Source organism: Aplidium turbinatum, chromosome 17 (genome assembly GCF_918807975.1).
Source record: "Aplidium turbinatum chromosome 17, kaAplTurb1.1, whole genome shotgun sequence".
Lineage (NCBI taxonomy): Eukaryota > Metazoa > Chordata > Ascidiacea > Aplousobranchia > Polyclinidae > Aplidium > Aplidium turbinatum.
In genome coordinates, this window is record NC_137488.1 from 11,567,853 (window position 1) to 11,584,078 (window position 16,226).

Here is a 16,226-nt window from a genome sequence, read left to right on the forward strand (position 1 = left end):
GATCGTTTAAATCTACCTTGTGAAGTAAGTTTAATAAGTTGTACCTACATTAACCTAACGTACCGTAGCTAACGAAATGTAGGTTAGAATGGTGTCCGACGTTTTCTTCGTAAACAGTTCTTCGTAAAGCAATTCTTCGTAAGCAATTTTTCGTAAAACAATTCTTCGTAAACTTAATTCTTTGTAAAACAATTCTTCCCAAAGCATTCATGCAATGGAGATTTGATGTATACGAAGAAATGCTTTACGAAAAATTCTTTTACGGATTTCATTTCACCAACAACTGTTTACGAACAATTGTTTTACGAAGAATTGCTTACGAAGAATTGCTTTACGAAGAATTGTTTACGAAGAATTCGCCTATAACCGGTTAGAATATATCGGCTTATAACCAACAATTATCTACATAACAATCAAAACGGTGGACAGAGAGTGAGCTACCTGCTACACACAAAAACTACATTTTGTTTACAAAGAATTGTGGTATCTTCCAACCAGCGACAATGAATTATGGGATATATTTTGGTGGTTCGTAGACTACGCTTTCCAAGGGAGGCTTGGAGCGAAACTTCCTGTAGTAGAAAGATCGAAGCTCAATATTCATCCACACTTCGCTAAACAGCAAATAAGCCACTTCTGCAACGTTTCCCACAATAAAACAGACCTAAAAACCAAAACAACGCAATTTACTTGTTTTTAAAAGGCTTTCAAAACGAATTCGTCCATGTCTCAGAACTTTTTCGTTAGATTGAAACCATTACAAGTCGATCAGCCAAAACCTACTTTGTTTTCTTCTTTCCTTCTATCTACAAATAAATTACCGCATCTACCGATAGTTTAACAACTTAATTCTGACGATAAGTTAACGAAGAGAGTTAGACGAAAAGTTGGCTCTGCAATTTCTTGACAAACCTTCTTTTGGCTATACTAACGGCTGTTCAATATCATGACTTGTGAATTGTGATGCCTTTGAAGGGATTGTCCAAAGCGTCATATTACGTCACAGAGATTGACAAGAACCAAGAAAGCGGTATATAACTATAGGTGCAAAGATTGAGTTTTGCTTTTAGCAGCAGGGTCGTTGCTTACTTCACAATGCAGATATTAACGACTTGTTTCAGCCTGATGCTGCGAGTTCGCTGTGGTAATAGCGAATTGCACTAGCTTTCGGAACACAGTTCCCTAGTCCAGTGCCGGTCTTAGGGTATTTAGGGCCCTGTGTGGAATATGCTTTGCGGGCCCCAATGACAATGATCCAATTCAGTAGCGTAGCTACTAGATAAGTATTTTAAAAGGGGAGGAGGGGGTGGTGGCGGCAATTGCCAAAGGCAACACCCAGCAGCGGGGAGTCTCCCCCAGATAATTTTGAAAAATTGGTTTGAACTTGGGGCATTCTGAGAGCATGTTCAACAAAAATTTGGGTATGAATATTACTGTAAAATGGTGCTGTCCGGTGGCATAGCAAAAGGATAAGATCATGCTTTCTTTGGCATTTTTCGGAAATAAAGCTAAGTCTCTATGTTGAGTCTGGATGCAACCTATATCGTCCCCTGAAAAATTCGTACCTTGATTTCGTACCCTGAAATCGTGTAACAAAATCAAATTGCGACCTATTTCGTCCCCTGAAAAGATCGAGAAAAATTTTGAAATGTTTGCGGCAACTCCGATCAGCGACTTCGGTTATGTTTTTTTTTTCTTGATCTTTTCAGGGGACGAAATAGGTTGCACTCATTGAGTCTCTATGTTTTCTTGTTGCTAATTCCTTTGTTGAATTTTTCCATTAGAAATGACAAAAGTTACTGCATTTTCTGAGTAAATTGCGGGCCCCCTAATTTGCGGGCCCTGTGCGATCGCACGGTTTGCACACCCCAAAGACCAGCACTGCCTAGTTATGTGCTATGACGAATGGTGCTGAAGTCAGTCAGTTGTTGTTGTTTTGTTTAGCTTGAGGCTGCTGTCTGTTGAGTGTCCTATGTTTTTAGGCGTTATTGCTATGGAATTTTGTTGAATCAGTTGATTAGTGGATTAGGTGTAGTTTTTCCCTTTCGACACGGTTGTTGATCATTGGATTCTGTCTACTCATGAAAATGGCCTCTTTGAAGTACCTCGTCGTTTTCTCTGGCAATGATTGTAAACTCAAATTCGGCGAGGCCTTGTTGCAGATGATCAAAGACTGAAGTTTTATCAGAGCTAAGGTGTTCTTTCAGGCGGGAGTGGAGTGGGCGGATCGTGCTGCCTATGTAGCTTTCCCTGCATTTCTTGCATATGATCTTGTAAACAGAGTTCTTGGTCGTTCCGTATCGGGCAGCCTTGTAGCCGGCAAGGTTCGAATTTTTGTCGTGTTTGAAGGGCGTTTTGGAGGGTTGGTGAGCGTCAAAGAGGCGGACTGGCAAATCTAGGTCTTTGAAGACTTTCTTGGAACGCGTCGTCGCTCAAAAGGAAATCCAAAATGTATTTTGGGTTATATGGTAATTGGAAGTTTTGCCTATTTTGCTAATGTCATCGTCTGGGTGGTTGCTTAAGAAATTCCTTGGGGTATCTGTTGTTCTCGATCGTCTTCTCAAATTCTGTCAGGTGTAGTGTTGCTCTGTTGAGTGAGGAATATCTATCCTTTCTTCTCTTTCGTTTAGGAGTATGGTTTTCTTGGTACTTGTGAATAGGGCCGAGTCGAAGTGTGGTAGTAGTTTTGTCTCTGCTCAGTTTTGTCTCTACTTATACGTATTTCAATATAATAATTATATTTTAATACCCCCTGCTGTGTTGTTATATAATGGTATTATATAACATAGGCTACTTATGCATATTTGAATATAATAGTTATATTATAATACTCCCTGCTATATTATAAATTATTCTTCAAATTAAAACTGCGTAGCCTATCCCAGCAAGCCAAATCCTTCTTCTTCTTATGACCCCGACTCAAGATCAAGCGGCGCTGGTTCTGCTCTTGGAGTGTGCGCTTGAGCAACGCATTTCCCTACTGTTCTCCATTTAGCGGCACTTAGTGGAAGGAATAATTTCCGGCAATAACACTTCAACAACTATCGGAAACTCTACTCTGTTAATCTCAGTGACCGGACCTGCGTCAGTGGTTCAAAGCCTCTACACAAATATGCAAAACTGCCAGGATTGAGCTTTCAAAAAAGCTTTCCCAGTCCGAGGACAGAGATCAAATCAATCAATCAATTCTTGCGGATGTTCAATCAATATTAAAAGTTACTGGTTTTACAAGCTCAGATGGTCTGCATCGCGGAGATTGACCAACCTGCATCTCAAATGGGGGTAATCCAGTCAGTTCCAAAACAATCGCATTTGTAAGCACCACGGCTGCAGTTCCAAAAACGAAAGCAAACCCTTTCAGAAAAATTTGCTTTTCATTTCTGAAACACATCGGTTTACAATATTAAAAGATTTTATGGTTTATTTCAAGACTCCAAGAGCACAGAACTATATCTATTTCACGTCATTAAAACGTAACCTTGAAACATAGCTTTCAGCTTAGAAGGCTAGGATGTTTACAACCAAGGCTGTTGAGAGAATATTTGGGCCAGGTAGGCCTACCAATGAGATCTTTCGACCCCAAATTAAGACATTTAAAAGAAAAACGCACTGCATCTAATGAATTCGTTGTGGTTTCTTCATGCTTCCGGCCCCTTAAAAGATTTCGGGTCCCTAAAATTATTCCTGGTTTAAAAGTACTCTCTGGGTCACCCTGTCAACGCTACTGTTAACGCCTATACAGACGTTGTAGCCTACGCTCGGTGGTTTGCAGTGCCACGAACAACGCATCTGCCATTGATACTCCTTTCAGCCAAACACATGTAGTTGATGCATACATTTTTGTAGGCTACTACGTACTGGATAACAAACTAAACGTCTTCACTTAAAGTAATCTTCCAAATTATTATGACTTTACCTGTAAGCTTCGATTGGCTTTTTAAGTCCTTTCATCTCCACAAATTTTTTGACGGTTAATATCAGCATAACTCCAGAAAACAACGTCATATACAAGCAGATAATCCAAGAAGGGAGAAGCATTGGCAACGAAAATATTTGGTCACATTGAAGTGAAAACCGTTGCTCACTGGCATTGTAATCGTAGAGGAAATAGACTAAAAGAATGCATGTGGGAGCCGAAAGAGAAACGACGTAACCCAAAAATCCACAGCCTTGTTTGCTTGACAAAACAAACACAACGTCATGGTTAACTAATAATGAAGACGAGACTTGTTAACAATTGCACGACAGAGAAGATAAAATGCGCAATCATAAACAAATCCCATTGGTAATAGATTATTGTAGCAACAAAACATAGCATTTCTGCAAGATAATGTAACATACAATTTTGGTAGAAAGGTAATTTTTTTGGTGATGTAACATCTAGGCTAGACTTCTAGTAGTTTTGACGTTCAAGAACTATAATGACCGATTTGAACCATTAGAACCCAACTGAAGCAACTGACCAATGAGCCACCAGTAAGCAGACAAACTATTATAACGTTAATTCAGCTTCTTAAAAATTATTTTAAACAAAAACTTTAGTAAGATTTTTGTATGTCTGTGGTACAAAAAATAATGTCGTACAATAGATAATAATAACAACGTTTGCTGAGTTGGCTTTTATAGACGTTGGGTAGGCTAACTAGTTAACCATCGCTGGATAATAGTTGCTGGGATAGACAATTTAATAAAAGCGTTGTGCTTACAAAAGGGTTATGCTTATTTCGAAGCATTTAAACCAAACACTGATAATAAAATATTTCGGTGGATAAAAACTTGATTAGTCTACGTTGTACAAAAGAATGCTTTAGCTCAGGAAGCTGTAAACTAAATTTGAAATTACGCCTTGAAATGTGACTGTTTTAGCGTCGAAACCGATGGCTTGGCTACAATGTAAAGTACACAAAAATAGCGTATGTGTCATACTGATGTCATTCTGTTGTGTTCACAAAAAAGTGTTTTACTTTTCAGTATTGCCATAATGCGAGTAAGCTGCACAATAAAGTGGTCTGAGTAGGTCCAGTAAGATTACTGCCACTGACTGCACCAGTGGCTCACTTACTTGATACCATTGACAGTGGCAGCTTGCATGTACACTCCAACTATACGTAGTGCGTGCCACACGCAACATAAGACGCAAACGTACGTCCACGCTGATGCAGAGGCGACGCAAATCACATTCGAAGAGTTGAACCACAACATCACTTGTAAGACCACATGTCGCAGAAGGACTGCCATAAAACACACAAATTTGAATATTTTTCTTCTTGCCAGACAACTTAGATTAAGCCACAAAAACCAGACAACTGTTTTAAAAATGATTAAAGTTTGACATAGGCCTACACAGAACCCAGCAAATTACAAAAAAATGAACTGTGTAAAATTAACATCTCACTGGCAAGAACTATTGAAAAAGATCCGGTGTCAATGCAAAGCGTTGGAGACTGAGGGTAGAACATGAGTAGAAGAATGAGAGCCAGAGTACCCATGCAAAAATAACCAACGTAGCTTATCATGGATCTAAACAAAAATGTTATCAGTCGTAGCCTGCACCGTCATTAGTAATAGCCTTAGGCTATATATGACTCATGTAATAAAACCTTCATTCGGCTGGTTACATCTGCGGGTTGCATAACCTGTAGCCTACCACTAAGTACACCACAGCAACACTTAAAGGTTTTTGAGATCTTTGGTTGAACAGTGACATCTTAGAAACATATTTATTTTGAAGGGTTTGATGGTACAGCTCAAGCCAATATATACGCTAACAAAATACCTACTTAAAGTTAAAATTAGACTCTATCAAATAGAGTTCTGTAGTAACGACATCATGAGAAAGAAGAGCAAATGTTGTGAGATGACTGCATCGACAAATCGTTTTATCTTTTCTTTTCCTCCAAACTTGACAGCCATCGTCGTTGAAAATACCATCTTTGGATGGCAAATCGACAAAAACACACAAAGGTTTTTCAGCCTTTCTGCATTGAAACAAGACAAAATGTAATTGCAAGTTTTCTCATCGTTTTCAATAAAAAGTTATGACATTTTCAGAAGAAAAAAGTCTACATCAGCTCAGTAATCAAAGAGTTGGAGTAACCGTTCGAAATTCCATTTAAACGCAATACCGTATAATTGTTAAAGGGTCTATTGCAAATAGAATGTACCTTTTGTGATAAAACGTTATATACACATGACTTCTCAAGTGATGCTCAGGTTGAACTTTTCCGTCTATTTGAAGTTGCGCTCCAATCAATGCGCTGTTGAGAGTACGACCTTCAAAACTCTTTTCTTGCTCTCTTAGCAATGACGTGACGGGCAACGAGGAAAGAATACTCGATGAATCTCCAAATTTTGTGAATACGATTCTCACAGTGGCATTGTCCGAAACGGAAATCGCATCCTCAGGAATTTCAATGAACGTGTGATCCATGCTAAAAAGCAGTTTTGTTGCTGCTTCCGTAAATCATATATTAGTTTTAGCCAATAAATTGTTGGTGAGCATTTATAGTCGATTGCTTGTAAAAATATTCTTCAAGGCATAGAGTCTCAACATTACACCGCAGATATGACACCACATAATAAATTCAGTCACATAGTACCCAGACAGCAAATCAACCGTTTTTATATTGATTTACCGTCTGCAGATGTTGAGTCAATGTAAAAAAACGATTGGTTTCTGTCAGGTTATGGGCATTCGAAACGAAACTCTTCAGCAAGATACTCAAATTGAAAGGAAACAAAATCAAAACTAAGGAATTCCGTTAAGGAACAAAATCTCGTTTTTTAAGAATATTCTTTGTTTTAAACAAATCCACCAAACGAGCAACATCGGAGAGATCACCTTGCTTGGGGAGTTCCCGCCTTTGGAAAACTCAACTTATCGTTCCATCCCGATCTTGCCTCGATACTGATTGCCAAGTCCTCGTTAGGACTGGATTGGTATTGTGCGTACGAAAAAGGATCAAGATCCTTTGCGGCAGACAAACCAGCTTCGTCCAATATTTTTATGTAGCTCTGTTGAAAGCAAACCACAATATCTCCAAAGTTAATAGGAGTCGTGATTTCCAAAGAACTTTAAGGTATATTAATTAACAATCGCCTGTTTGATCACCGAGCGATAATGTTGATAGGCTACAAACAAACCTGTAAAGTACGAAGAAAGGTTGTGGTATTCATGCCTTTCCAGAGTCGTTCATATTTTGGTTTCAGGACATGCTCCAGTGTTGCTGTCACCAAACCAATGTAGTCCAATCTGTTGCTACGTGATGTATTTGAAAATTGAAATGGTTCCCACTTCAACAGGGATGACACTATACCTGTGATATCAACAAAGTATTCAACGATAAATCATATGTTAAAGTATTTTTAAAATGAGAATGCTGATAGTGGTCTTGTGGTATTTGATTAAACAAAATAGATGATACAAATGGAGCTTAACCAAGAATTTTACTTGAAATAACAACTGCACTAAATAGTTTATGCAAGCGTTTGCCTGCAAAAGAAGCTTGGAAAGCTCTAGGAAGCACGAATTCGATGCATGATTTTAGTTTTAAACATTTTATTAACATGGACTTATTGTTGCTCTGTGGCTTTTCTTGAAGCTTCTACAAGCAAATTAAAATATTCAAAGCTCCGACATACGTTTTATGGCCAATAAATCTCCTGGTGCCAATAGTTTGTTTCCCTTTAGATCTGTGGTCAGCATTCGTACTAAGCTCCCCGTTGCTTTCTCGAACACTTTGTTACCCGGCTTTGAAGAGTTAACAAAGTCAAGAATCTCCTGCAAACACAATATTGTTACTTCATAATTGTATATGCAAACGACCTGTTTTAGACATTGTCTGTTTGTTTGTTTTTCATATCTTTACCCTGCATTGCGGGAAAGCGGACTTGAGCGCTATGCATTGGTGTACGCCTTCCGACGTACTCCTGACCCACGCTGCAGCCGACGGCAATGTCTGTTTCCGGTTGTCTACTCTACTTATTACTGAAATTTGGTACTACCCATTACTCGAAATCGATCACTGGGTAGAGGCAATTATCGTAAAGTTTCTTGCCCAGAGAAACAACAGCAAGTGCAAGCGGCTGGAGTCGAACATGCAGGCTCTCGACTGCGAGTCCAACGCGCTAACCACTCGGCCACTGCTGCCACATGACTAAGGAACTGTGTTCCGACAACTAGTGCAAACCGCTATTACCACAGCAAACCCCCAGCATTAGGCTAACGCAGGTCGTTTGCACCTACAAGTGTAAAGTAAACAACGATCATGCTGTTAAAAGCGAAACTCAATTTATTGCACAATGTTATTAGTTTGTTTGTGACAAGATAATGTAATGCAAGTGCAAACCTTAGCTTTGTTTGGCAGTATCCGTTTAACGTGGTTCTGGTCATTGTTGACACAGTCGTGAGTTAGGCTTATATGTAAAGACCTTTTCAGGCAGCTGTAGATGTCCATATATGCTGTAGTCCAGGCCCGGATTTAGGAGGCAGAGAGTGCAGGTTCTCCGGGCCCCCTATTGAAGGGCCCCCACGTGAGAAAAATGGGATTTTGTGTTATTATTTTTATTTTTTATTTCTTTTAGTCTTTGAAGTTTCTGCAAAATGCTGCGCAGTGCTGGATTAATGCTACTGTAGACAAAAAGGTGTTTTTTTTTGCACGGGGGACCCCGAGCTAAAAGTGCCTCAGTCCCCCCATCAGCTAAATCCACTCATTCTGCAGTCTATTTACATTTCAGCATCATATAGCCGCCAACTGTATTAATGTCTAAATTTTCATCTTGCTTATATTTTATCTATTTATTGAGTTGCGTCAGATGCAAAAACAACTTCATGGAAATCATGTGCACAACAGCTTTTCACGCATGCTACCGAAGCCATATAAAAGTGTTGGCAAGACATAGATGTATTGGTCAGTAACACACCAAAAAATAACCTGCGCATTAAAAAGTGGTAGTTATACGTTAGCTGAAAGTTACACCTTCAAATCGATGACTATGCAATCCGACAGATCTTCACTCAACCAAATCCGATTTTGAGAGCATTTGCGATAAGCTGTTCCGATCGAACCAGGTGGGCATGACCGATTCTGGATTGAACCAGCAAATTCCTGATTCCAAGACAGCTTAGTTTCGTCGCTTTTGTCTGGTAAACAGTGTGGAATACCTTGCTCGGAGGAACGATATCTGTGTCAGAAGTTAAAATGTACAGTAGCCTAATATCTCTTACAGTACGTTCGTTTAAAAATTATCTAAAGTCTGCACTGCAGAGACGTATAGCAGAAGTTTAGACAGATTGCATAAGATTTTCAACTGCAATACTATTAAGCTAAGCTATAACTGCGCTCCGAATATTGCAAGCATAATATCCATCCACAAGAACTCAATATTGCAGGCGAACAATGAACCATTCCAGTCTGGCTACAATTGCAGAGCGAAATCTAATTGTCCTTTAAATGGACAATGCTTGCAAAAGGCAGTTATTTATATAGCCCCCACTAATAACGGCTCAAAGGTCCTAGACTATATTGGTGGTTGTGAAACAACTTTAAAACTAGTTTCAACAATCACAAATGTTGCTTTACAGATAGGTCTAAACGTAATTATAGCGAACTAACTACCTAAGACGGTTTGGAACCTCAAGAACAAAGGTGTTGATCCCTCGGTGGTGTGCATGTTGCTTCTCTATGACGCCATAAATATTGTTGTTTATTTTAGTTTTTGTGGAAGACAATTCAATTCAATTCAATTCAATTTATTTTTCTTTGTCAGAATGCAAAAGAAATGATATTGAGAAAAAGAAATACAGTAACAAAACTAACAAAAGGAAAAGGTGGCAAAACCTTAATGGTTTAAGACGTGCGTGAAAGGATCTAATATTGCGGTATATGCATCAATAAATATAGTCAAGCACGGCCACCAAACCTGATACTTTAAAATAAGTTGATGAATTAGTTAAGAATCAGTCGCCTCCTCGTTCCTGGAACAACTGGAGCGCCAATTCTTAAAGCAATGAGAACACGACTGAACCCAACATCACAAAAACAAACTAATATACACAGTTACACACACATATTGAAATTACATAACGGACTATCAAAACAAGGACTATTTACAGATTTCATACAGAAATAAAGTGTGAAGACGTATTAGTTTAGGCTTATGCAACATCCGCTGGTGGTAACCTTTAATAATTCTGAGGGTTTTTTACGCAAACAGCATTAAGGTTATAATATTCTATACCTTTTCAAGTATTACCAATTTATTATTTTTGCATTTTTCAGTTCCTTTTGATGATCCTATGGAAGTGATACAAGCTGTTAAGGTTTTTAGTGAATTAGAAACCCATTTTGATGTAATTGGCTTTGTAAGTATATTGTAGATGTTAGATGTAAATGTAATATTTACACTACAAAATCTAACACGTTATATCAGTTCAATGCTAGCGATTATAAATCCAAACCTTCTGAGAAAATTCAAAGATGATCGGTACATGTGATGGAAAAAATACAATGCAAAAGCAACCAACCTTTTAGGTGGGCATTCTGCCCCCATGCAGCTTCGTTGTTCTGATTGTGATCCAGTAACAGAACCAACACAAGGTAGACCGTGGTAGCTTGGCAACGGATCGTCACAAAGCCTGTGTCGATATTGCGTCCCACTCCCACAGTCAACAGAGCAGGCCGACCAGTTTTTCCACGCCCCCCATTCGCCTGCAATCATGTAGCGATCTTGGTAAAAAGAAATAAATAAAAAGTAAAAGAAGTAAAATTATTATTTATACGTTAATGATTGGTTTATTTTTCAGGATAAACAAAACATATAAAAGTACTTGCACTAAAAGAATGTTAAAATTTTAATGAATTTTAAGTTACCGTACTATATGAAAACAAATTTTGACAGCTTGTTAAAATTAACTACCCTTAACAAACATGTGCTCACCATTGATGGGGCAGTTTATTTTTCCGCAGAAAATTGTTTCCGTTTCAGTTTCGGCACACACAAACGTGTCTTTGAATTCCCTGTCAGTCCACTCACACCGTCTCATTCTTGAATGCACTGCATTTCTTCCACACGTAGCTGAACAAGGACCATAGTCGCTCCATGGACCCCAGAAATGACCGCAGGGGGATTTCCCAATGTCGAGTCTTGTTTCAGATTGCTTCATAAAAAACTATCATTGTGAAACTACAAGTGGTGCGTTTTTGTTATAACAATGCAAATTGCGAGCATCAATTTCTCACTCTGCAAAGCTAATTAGCAAACTTCATTTGTTTTTATTCTAAAGCAGTGCTTCTCAACCTTACCTTTTTATCAAACAAGACTACACTACTACAATGATGCTGTACTGTAGATTTTGACAGAAGCTGCGTTTGCTGCCTTTTTCGAGTGTTGTAAAAATATTGCTTTTAAGAATCGCAAGTAGCGAATTTCCCAGGGCTGTGGAGTCGGGCAAAAATACACGACTCAGACTCTTCGGTTTATAACGGGCCGACTCCATATCCGACTCCGGCTTCAGTGTTGCCAGATTTAGAAGTTTGCCATATTTTTCTGAAATTTTGTATTTTTCATTGTTTAAAACTTAATTTCATTAAATTTGTAATCAAAGTTGAAACGGCGACTTTCAGAAAACTGACTTCCATTTTGTGGTAAAGGTTTGGAGCCAATAGAGATAATAAGAAACAATATTTTGAAAAAGTGTAGGCTATTGCAAACAAAAATTTTATTGTTTATAATTTTTTTACCAAACCGGAGTCGGAGTCGGTCGTTTCGGTCGGTTTGGACACGCTAAAATCCCACCGACTCCACAGCCCTGGAATTTACCCGCACGAGTAGATCTGTCTCAAGCTTAGACTATAATTGCTTTCCAGAGGAAGTCAAAATTACACTTCTTATAACAATGCATGAAATACGTACGGTTTCTGAACGAAACGTCTCGTTAAATGATGGGCAAAGTAATCCGCCGTTGGAAGGCGCAGGTGAGCTGCATGTACGAACTCTAGTCGAGTTTCTAGTTCCACATACAATTGGGATGTTGTCACCTGGTGTCCATGAACCCCATTCTGACCATCCCCCGTCCACAGGACACTACCAAGTTTGTATAAACATACATGTTAACCTTTCACTTGATCCAATGCCTACAAGCAAATAACTAAAACATTTTAGACGTAAATGTAGTCAGCTAGCTTACTGGGCCATTGTTGCAAAGCAGGACAATGGTTGAGCTTCCTTCACACGACGAAGCAGCTTTTTGGGAAGAATTTGTTTCACAAGAACGTGTCCACAGGAGACTTCCATTCCCACAGGAGCTGCTACATTGGTGAAAAGATGACCAGGCAGTCCATGTGCTCTCCAATGGACAAGGTGTGTTTGGGCAAGAGAAAACGTCCTCCTGTGTGGAAGTAATAAAAAAGAAAAATTATTAGTTTAACGCTTCAACGTTTGAAAATTCAATAGCTTAACTAAATGTAATACAAATTTTAAATAGACAAGAAAATTTTCACAGTTTGATAGTAAATACGCGGCATTGTAACAATCTCAACAAAAATAAGAACGTCGTCGTCAAATAACTTCTTTAGTTCGAAAAAATCACTTCTCTCACTCAGGTGACGAATGGAAAAAACAAGTTCGAAAAAATGAAATCTTAGATTTCTTACCAAATTAAAATTTATACAGTTTATTATTACATAAAGTTATTTTTAAGGCTGTAGAGACGGGCAAGATTATACGACTCCGACTCCTCGATTTATAACGAGCCGACTCCGAATCCTACTCCAGCTTCAAGTGTTGCCAGATTTTTCTGAAATTTTTTCTTTTTCATTTTTTTTTAAATTAACTTCATTAAATTTGTAATCAAAGTTGAAACGACGACTTTCAGAAAATTGACAAGAACCAACATTTCCATTTTTAGTAAAGGTTTGAAGTGCAATACAGAAAATAAAAAACAATATTTTGAATAAATGTATTGCAAACAAAATTTTTATTGTTGATCGTTTTTTATCAAACCGGCGTCGAAGTCGGCCTTTGTATTAACGACCCCGACTCCAGACATGCCAAAATCCCACCGACTTCGACTCCACTGCTCTGGGTTTTTTTTTTTTTTTTTTGAGACTACCATAGTTTATTTCAATAGCTCTAGAATAGGCTAATGCTAATGTCGGAAGTTTTGGTAACTTTAATTCAAAAAAAAAACTTACATTTCTCCAGCCACAAGGCAGTCCTTCATTGGATGGTGGTGGATTGGTGCAATGTCTAACTCGCTTTTTACGTCCATGGCTTCCACAGGTTGCCGTGCACTGCAACGGGTGATGATTCGTAATAGAATATATTCCAGACAGCAAATCAGCCGCTTTTCACATTGATTCAAAGTATACAGACGTGGAATCATATAAAAAACGATTGATTTACTGTCTTGGTATAGGCTACCTTTCCTAAATTTTTTAAACTTTCTATGTTTTCAGTTCAGTTCAGTTGTTTTTATTTCTGACCATCATATCAAAACAATACACGTCAACATAGCAAAGGTCGAGAAAAAGGTAGAAGCGACAAAACGCGAACGTTAAAACGTGCTTGTGACCAAAGTAAGTTATTGAGTTGAAAAAAATTTGGCACGGTCGCAACACCTTCAGAAAAATTTAAGATGTAAAGGGAAAATAAAATGTTACAAAAAAATAAAATAAAAAACATAAATTTAGGCTATAGCTTTATTAGCCCACATAGCTTTAGCTGATATATTTAAGATTTGTATGGATAGTTGCTATGAAGATCGGCCATGGTGCGTTATCAAGAGTGCTGATGGTCGTAAGGGGAACACGTCTTGATATAAACCAGTCCAGCAATCAAATTGAGTCAAGCGTTGAGATCTGATAATTGGACATGTTAAAAGTTTGGGTCTGGTTGTTCCTTTAAAATTTCAAACTCAGGCAGCGAAGTCGATTTCCCGAATGGTGCAAAATGTAAAACGAGCAATTCATTCGCTTCTCCGCTGTTTCTAACCAAAACGGTAGCATGGAAAAGACTAAAAATTTCCACCGTTAATACTGTAAAAGGTGTCTGTATGCAGGACATTATTTTAGCTGGACCTAGCCTGACTAATTATCCAAATCTCAATTACAAATAACATTTTCTTAGGTCTGCTAGAGACTACCGCACGTAGACTTAAGAAAATCGTTTTGAAAGTGAAACCTAAGTTTTGAAAAAAGATTCCTTCATCATGAAAACTAAACGTTTATCCCACCTCTGTGAATTGAGTCCACTCACTCCAGCCACCATGGATAGGGCATGGACGGCGGTCACACGCGGCAATCTGTATATTATTTTTCGGAGTGCAATCATACCCCACCACACCGTCAGGGCCAACACAATGCCGAACGATTGTCTTTTGAGATGGTGCACAAGTCGATGAACACTGAATGGATAAATGTATGATCATATAACGGTTTCAAGAAAATTTCTTTAGGAAACTAAGCGTCGTTTACGGTACGAAAGCCATTAAGAAACCAGTCGAAATCACAATTGGTTTCGAATCTTAACCCTCGGATCTACCGAAGCAGAGATGGGCACTCAAACCGCTAGGCTAGGGCATTGAGCCGGTTTTAAGCCATTACAGCATTTACAGCAGTTTCCACTGTATGGAGAGCATAATCCATAAAATGCGTTGCTGAAGCACACACTCCGAGGGCCGAACCAGCGCTGCTTGATCTTGTACTTTTTTCGTGTACAAAATCGGGCGCTTGCCCGACTGAGCTATAGGGATTGACGAAAACAAAGACAAAAAGGAAAATATGAACGTTTAGTTACCTCACTTTGCAATATCCATTGAGACCACACATAAAACTGCTTAGTTCCTAGAAAAAAAGTCCAGGAAAAAACAGACACCCCTTGAGCGTAGGCTTGTCCACGTAGAGGGGCTACAGTGATCTTATACCGGCTAGCTGGTTCAAGGTTGTTCAAGATAACCTCGTTCGTGTACGATACAACGAACGAACGAAAGGGAGAACTTGACTCAGGGTGTGATAGAGATATCTGTAAATATATCCAGGTTAAAAAATGGAAAGATATTTTCATTTCCATTTATCAAATTCAGGACACAAAGTTTTGTGTGGTTTTGTTTAGGAATGCCTGTTCCAGCATCGTTTGCAAAAAGCACTTGGTTATAACAACAATGGTAATATCATAAATGGGTTGCAAACCTCCTACCCTCAAACGTCTAAAGCAGCGTTTCTTAACCAGTACGCCGCCGAGAAATAAAAAAAGTATTTAAAAAAAATATGTGTTATTTTTAGAATTAGAGATGGAAAGTATGTGTCCTCAGAATCTGAAGATGAGTAGTTCAGTTTATCAAATGGTGTGATATTTCATTGGTCAAAGCCGAATTGTTTTCAACAAAAGGTTGTGCTGTTTGCAGGGCTGTAGAGACAGGAAAAAATTATACCACTCCGAATCCTCGGTGTACAACTGACCGACTTCAACTTCACCCCTGGACACGTCACAATCCCTCAGAATCCACGACTCCGACTCACAGCCCTGCCAAGGCTGTGAAACCTGGCAAAGAATATGCGGTTACGACTCCTCGATTTATAACTCGCCGACTCCAACTCCGGACCCGCTAAAATTTCTTCGATTTCGACTTCACGACTCCGACTCCACAGCCCTGGCTGTGTATTTTTATCATTTGAAATTATTACAATATTGAAGGCTTTATTTCTTATAAATTTTTTGTTTTCACTTTCGACTTATCTCATTAAGCATACATTACTTTGAAGATAATGTAATTATTAGGCATATGTAATGAAAATTTGCAAGCAATTTAAGAAAAATACAGGTAGGATACTAAACAAAATTTTGCGCTTGCTGTGTTCGCCCAGTGGGCTGCTACATTTTCAGAGGTCTGTATGAACACCCTGACCTGAAAAAGGTTAAGAAACTCTGGTCTTACTCTAGAGACTCAGAAGTTTTCGTGACAACGTCAGGTTTGCCAAAAAACAACCACGTTTTTCTGAGTTACAACGTCGCTTTGCGACTTCGCAACGTTGCCTACGTTTCAACTACAGTATACTGTAAAAAGAGGTGGCACATATTTTTATGCTTTCGGAGAATTACATTCACTAATTTTAAAACCTTAAAACCATTTAGCCTATTGCAAATCAAAAATTATGAAAAACGCTCATACAGAAATATCTTGGAGAATAATTTAAAAACCTTGAAAAATCTACAGCACTAAACTGATT

General features: G+C 38.5%; 1 protein-coding gene across 1 annotated transcript; it reads right to left on the reverse strand.

The window, feature by feature from the left end:
- Positions 1–107: 107 nt before the first annotated feature.
- Positions 108–14,858, reverse strand: LOC145786184 (adhesion G protein-coupled receptor L3-like). Its single transcript, XM_082597829.1, has 17 exons — positions 14,797–14,858; positions 14,234–14,404; positions 13,194–13,292; positions 12,188–12,388; positions 11,930–12,084; positions 10,526–10,709; positions 8,979–9,183; positions 7,642–7,780; positions 7,144–7,316; positions 6,842–7,014; positions 6,165–6,431; positions 5,781–5,978; positions 5,396–5,520; positions 5,063–5,231; positions 3,917–4,177; positions 3,266–3,380; positions 108–664 (listed from the first exon to the last, which is right to left on the reverse strand). The coding sequence occupies exons 1-17, from the start codon at positions 14,826–14,828 to the stop codon at positions 509–511; spliced, it is 2,823 nt and encodes a 940-aa protein (XP_082453955.1). The 5' UTR covers positions 14,829–14,858; the 3' UTR covers positions 108–508.
- Positions 14,859–16,226: the final 1,368 nt, after the last annotated feature.